General features: G+C 42.4%; 1 protein-coding gene across 1 annotated transcript; it reads right to left on the reverse strand.

The window, feature by feature from the left end:
- Nucleotides 1–1,187: 1,187 nt before the first annotated feature.
- LOC113837828 (17-beta-hydroxysteroid dehydrogenase 14-like) lies at nucleotides 1,188–1,877 on the reverse strand. The gene has a single exon (XM_035449901.1). The coding sequence runs from the start codon at nucleotides 1,875–1,877 to the stop codon at nucleotides 1,188–1,190; it is 690 nt and encodes a 229-aa protein (XP_035305792.1).
- Between the last annotated feature and the right edge of the window lie 4,279 nt (nucleotides 1,878–6,156).

Genomic DNA, 6,156 nt, shown 5'->3' on the forward strand with positions numbered 1-6,156 from the left:
ACTCTCATTGGTTAATAAAAAGCCAACAGGCCAGTAGCCATGCAGGAAGTTAGGCAGGAAAGCCAAACTGAGAATGATGAGAAGATGGAGTGCGAGGCTGGCGGAGTCGCCAGCCAGACCAATATAGAATGAGTCAGACATATCAAATGGGATAGGGCAGCACATAGATAAATAGAAATGGGTGAAGTTGTAAGTGTTAGTTTAGTACTAAGCCTGAGCTATTGGCCAAACATTTCCAATTTATATTAAGCCTCCGAGTCAGTTATTTGGGAAGCAGCTGCTGGGGATTTGGAAACAGGTGCTCAGGACAGGAAAACTCCACTAACAGGTATTAGCCAATATTATTGTCACATCAACAGAGAAGCAAACTAGAATCCACATATGCATGAAAATACCATGGTAACTTTTAAAATGCAATTTTAAAAGTATTTTAAATGCCATGCTGCAGGGGTTTGTGAGCAAGAGAAAAGTATAAGGAAAACCCTGTTGATAGGAGACTATGCCAACTAATATGAGAGAAGAACATAAAAACCAAGGTCATATTGAGAGGCTCATATGTTATAGCAACCATTAATTCTGTCATAATTAAAATACATGTCATTTCTTCTGATTAAGTCTTTCAGCTTTTAGTTCAGAAGAAGGTTTTATTGTGTATATGTAGGAGAATACAGCCAGAGACATCTTGAAGAGCCCAGGCTGAACTGAGCCATGGGGGTGGGGATGGGGCAAGAGAAGAGGAGAGAGGGCAAGGGGACCAAGAGCGCACCTGTCTGAAAAGGCAGGTTTGTATGGCAATGAGAAGCTGGGGGAGGGAAACTAAATTCCAGGGCTGGAGAGGGTTAGGTTAGGGACGGGGTGAGAACAGCAGAGAGGAGCCACAGGTACTGAGAGAGCCTGGCTGCCAGCCTGAGCTGTAGTATGCTAATAGACATCACAGTTAGCCATTTGTCCTGAGTGTCCTTGTGAACTGACTGAGGCACTGGGGTGTGACTCAGTGGTAAAGCCCCTGCCTAGCACAAAAGAAGTCCTAGGTTTAATCCCCAGTACCGCAAAATAAAAGGAAGAGAAAGAGGGATGGGTAGGACATAACTTAGTAGAAATTAGGTTAGGCGAATGGGGGATTCCATAAGACTGCTCCTACTAGCCTTGCATCCATACCCCAGTTCTGCACCCCCGTCACAAGAAGCTCAAGCCCTGTACAGAAAGAAGGTGGCTTCAGAGTCCAGGAACACCGCTGCAGCCCCCACCTCAGCTGGCTGGCCTATGTGGCCTAGGGGCTGGGCTAAGGTGCCTTCTAGGATAGTGGCACTGGAGTCTGAAGTTGAGGTTGCCAGCTCTTCCCACAGTGGAGTCCAGATGTTCCCTGGGGAGATGCAGTTGGCAAGGACACCATATCGGCTCTCATCCATGGCCAATGCTTTCGTCATGGCTGTCACTGCACCCTTGGTGGCCACGAAGGTAACCGCCTGGGACTGAGCGATGGTCCCCACAAGGCTGGAGATATTGATTCTGTTGCATCTGCGCTTCCGCAGGTCGGGGAGAGCAAGCTTGGTCAAGGTGTGTGTGCTCAGGAGGGTCCGCTCCAGCAGCTGGAGAAAGTCCTGGGCAGAAGTCTCCTCAGGCGACTGTCCAGGTGGGTGGTAGCCAGCATTATTCACCACACAATCCAGGTGGCCAAATCTAGAGAGGGTCTCAGAAATCAGAGCCTGCAAATCTCCTTCCTGAGTCACATCACAGGAGACGAAGACAGTGCCCAAGAGTTCCTGCTCCAGAGCCCAGCCCCTCACCTCATCCTTGACACAGAAAACCACTTGAGCCCCACTGTTCACGAAGTCTCTCACGATCCCAGCCCGGATGCCTCGACCATCCCAGGTCATTACCACCACTTTCCCAGAGTTTCCTCCTGATTAAGTCTTAAAGACATTGCATGTCTGAACTGTTTTTGGAAAAGGAGACAGATTAAAACTTCATAGTTTTACTTTTCCCAGTTGTGCAGAACAATGAGGACAATATACACAGATTGTGTTCTGTGTCTTGACAGCCCTTATTACCCCTTAAGCAGATGAAGGAAGTCTAGCGATTATAGGCAAGAAATTATATATTTTTCTTTTTATGGATCAAACAATAAGCACATTGAAGTCAAATATCCTTTTTGTAGCAGCTTCATAGTAAAATTGAATAATTTAGTCTCCACCTGAAAAACAGATATAAGCCTAAATATAAAATTATTATTCTAAAAAAATTTTTAAATTTATTTTTTGTGTCTTTCACATCATGCCTCCTGATTTCACCCATCACCTTCTCCCCCTAAAAATAAAACAAAGTAAAATTTAAGAGGAAAGGAAAAAGGAAGAAAGCGAAAATCAAAATATGTGGATAAGGAGTTTACTATATCACACTGCAGCTTCTATGAAAATTTATTCTTAATGTCCCAAACTTACTTTCTTTGCCAGTCTGAAATATATCTAGATTGAAAACATTAAATAAAAAGACCCATTGACAGTGTTCTTCGGCTACCAACCTCACATATACTAAGTGCCTGCCATGAGCTAGGCAAGGGTCAATGGACCTCTTTGTTAAGTGATTATCTTTTATTTATTCTCACATAAATACCCCAAACGTGTTATAATTTATTTAGAAATGTAGAAAACTCTAGAAATTTTCATCCCTGCATTTCAATTTATTTAAAATGTCATTAGATTTTTGTAACCTGAATTCCTTTGGATATTTTCATAGTCAGCTCCCTTTGTTCTGAAAGAGTAATCCAGAGTAAACATAAACATTGACCCTGGGCCTCAGCTGCCCCAGTTTTCAGATGAGCTAGGCAGGGTTTTGGAGATAACTATCACAAGGGCCGGAGATGGTTAGCACAACTGCTAAGGGACTGTGGGAGTCCCTTCCAACGCCAGCATTTTCTAATCTGCAGAATGCCGGTGAGATTGCATTCTATTCTGTGCCTGGGGGTCTTCTACTAGCTAATATATAACCATCTCTATCTCCTTTTTGCTAAAAACACAACCTAGAAAGACCTCCTAGGGAAACAAGTTTAAAGTTCCATTCTTTTTAAGGAAACACTGTAACTCCAAAGAAGTTATAACACCAAAGCACCAATAAAAGGAGGAAGAAAAAATTCCACATTTTAAATCCAATCTAGGAAGGAAATTACTGTATGTTCTTGGATAATCTTGAGAGGTTGATAAAGCAATGTCATACATTTTCGTTCTTTTTCAATAGTGACAAATTTGTGGTTCCTTGCAAATATTGATTTTCATTGTCCATTTGGTACTCGTGCTGTGCTATGGCTGAAGTGAACTTTTTGCACTTATTTTTAGATGGTCATCAAGAGTGTTATTCAATATTATCCTTGGATGACCTGAGCAACTCAGAGATCCTGCTGTGGAACCTGAAAAGTACTGAAGTAGTTCACTTCATTCTTTGTAACAAGTAAGCTTTCTAAAGGTGTTCGTTCATAGCACTCTGGATCTGACCAAAATAGATTAACCAGTCATTTCAAATTTTAGCACATGGAGTAAAGTAAATGTCTACTTTTTTAATAGTTGAGTAAATCTTGATGGTTTAATATTTTTCCTCCCTCAGTCTACTGACTGCTAAATATTTTAAGAGATGGTACTCAGAACTAATTCATTTTATTTGCTTGTTTGTTTTTTGGTTTGTTTTTTTTTTCAAGATAGGGCTATTCTGTATTGCTTTGGAGCCTGTCCTGGAACTCACTCTGTAGACCAGGCTGGCTTCAAACTCACAGATATCCACCTGCCTCTGCCTTCAGAGTGCTGGGATTAAAGGAGTGCACCACCAGCACCCAGCAGAACTAATTGTTAATAAAGGAATAGTAGAAAGATATTAGAGAACCCATTTATGTAGAATCATTTTTTATTGTTTTGACATTTGCTTATTTATTTATTTTTAATTAAAATATTTTTCATTTTAATACTAACCCAGTTCCCCCTCCCTCCCCTTCTCCCACCCTCTCACCTTCCTGCCTTCACCCCCACCCCTGCATCTACTCCTCAGAGAAGTTAAGGCCTTCTTTGGGGAGTCAACAAAATCTGGCATGCCAAGTTCCAGCATGACCAAGGCCTTCCCCTTGTATATAGGCTGAGCAAAGTATCCCACCATAGGGAATGGGCTCCAAAAAGCCAGTTCATACTCCCAGGTTAGGTCCTGTTCTGACTGCCAGGAGTCCCTACAACAGATCAAGCCACATTACTGTCACCCACATCAGAAGGCCTAGTTCAGTCCCATTCATGTCCCCCAGTTATCAGTCCACAGTCTGTGAGCTCCCAATAGCTTGGCTCTGTGGTTTTCCCCTTCATGCTCCTGACACGACCCCGCCCCGACGCATCTTGTTCATACAATCCTTCTTCCCTCTCTTCAACTGAACTCCAGGAGCTCAGCCCCGTGCTTGGCTTTGCATCACTGTATCTGCTTCCATCAGTTACTGGATGTAGATTCTATGTTGACAATTAAGGTAGTCACTAATCTGATTATAAGGGAAGGCCACTTAAGGCATCCTCTCCAGTATTGCCAGGAGTCTTAGCTGGGGTCATCCTTGTGGATTGCTGAGAATTTCTCTAGCACCAGGTATCTTCCGAACTCCATAATGGCTCTGTCTATCAAGACATCTCTTTCACTGCTCTTCCACTTCATCCCTTCTTCAACTTAGCCTTCTGGGTCCTTCATGTTCCAATTCCCCATCCCCTCCCTCCTACCCCCCCCCCAGTTTACTCAGGAGAGCTTAACTACTTTCCCTTCCCAGGTTCCTCCATTTTTTTTTTGTTTTGTTTTTCGAGGCAGGGTTTCTCTGTATTGCTTTGGAGCCTGTCCTGGAACTAGCTTTGTAGACCAGGCTGGCCACGAACTCACAGAGATCTGCCTGCTTCTGCCTCCCAAGTGCTGGTATTAAAGGTGTGTGCCACCAATGCCCAGTTGATTCCTCCAATTTTTATAGGTTAACAAAAGAAACAGAATATTTGTTTGCCATTGGCCAAGATTAACTGTGAAAACATTTAATTTCTGTTTTAATTGATTTAACAATTCAAATTCAAGAAGCACCATTTATTAAGAGTACAGATTTTTGATTACTCTTGAAAACAGTCATACTATATGACTGCCCTAGACCAACATCCCAGTGTGACCACAATCACCTGGAACTGAGTGGCTACATTCCCAGCAACCAGAGGTTTACTCTTTAGTACTTCAGAGCCAAACAACCAAGCTCATCTGAAATTACAACCACTGATTGGTTCAAACTCTCTCACATTGCAGATCTGAATTGATGCAAAGTATGTGATTTTCCCAGATGCATTCTAGAGAAGAGTTTGTATTATGACTCAGAAAACACATCTTTATAATACTGTACAGACTATGATAATCACCACAATGGAAGCTCCTATAGAATTCAGAATGTGCTACAAGGGGAGAGAGATCCTATCTTATGGGAACAGAAAGGCTTCATGCAGGAAACACTTCCCAAAGCAGAACATGTCTTCAGAGACCAGTTTGTCAGGTTTCTTAGCATGGATTCTAGCTCTAACAACAGCTTCCTGTCTGATACTATGTGACAACCTCTCAGAACTGAATTTTCCCGTCTGTAAAAATGAAGACAATAGAGTGACTGAATAGGATTAAGATATTGTTTTAGATTTGTTAATTCTTATTTCATGTGTATGAGAGTCTTGGCCTGCATGTGTGTCACTGCACCACATGTGTGTCTGGTGTTCTAGAAGACCCAGAAGAGGCCATCAGATCCCTTGAAACTGGAGCTACAGGATGGCTGTAAATTGCCCTGTGGATACTGGAAGTCAAACCCAGGTCCTCCGTAAGAGCAGTCAGTGCCCTTAACCATTGAGCCATCTCTCTACTTCCCTAAAAAGGTTTTCCTATTTTATGTAAATTATGAGTATCAGAAGATGAAAGAAGGCAAAAGTATTTCTACCCATAAGGATGAAAATTAGGTTTACCGTATAAGGTATGTCAGAGGAAAGTAAAACGTTAGAACCATATTAAGTAAAAGCATCTGCTATGAGAGTCATGACCTCTGCTTGACTTTCCAATCCACAGCAGCTGAAATGGCTTCTTAATGACAGTTTAAAGGGGACAAGGACACAAGCCACCAGGACACAAGTAAATCACGTG

Source organism: Cricetulus griseus, chromosome X (genome assembly GCF_003668045.3).
Source record: "Cricetulus griseus strain 17A/GY chromosome X, alternate assembly CriGri-PICRH-1.0, whole genome shotgun sequence".
Lineage (NCBI taxonomy): Eukaryota > Metazoa > Chordata > Mammalia > Rodentia > Cricetidae > Cricetulus > Cricetulus griseus.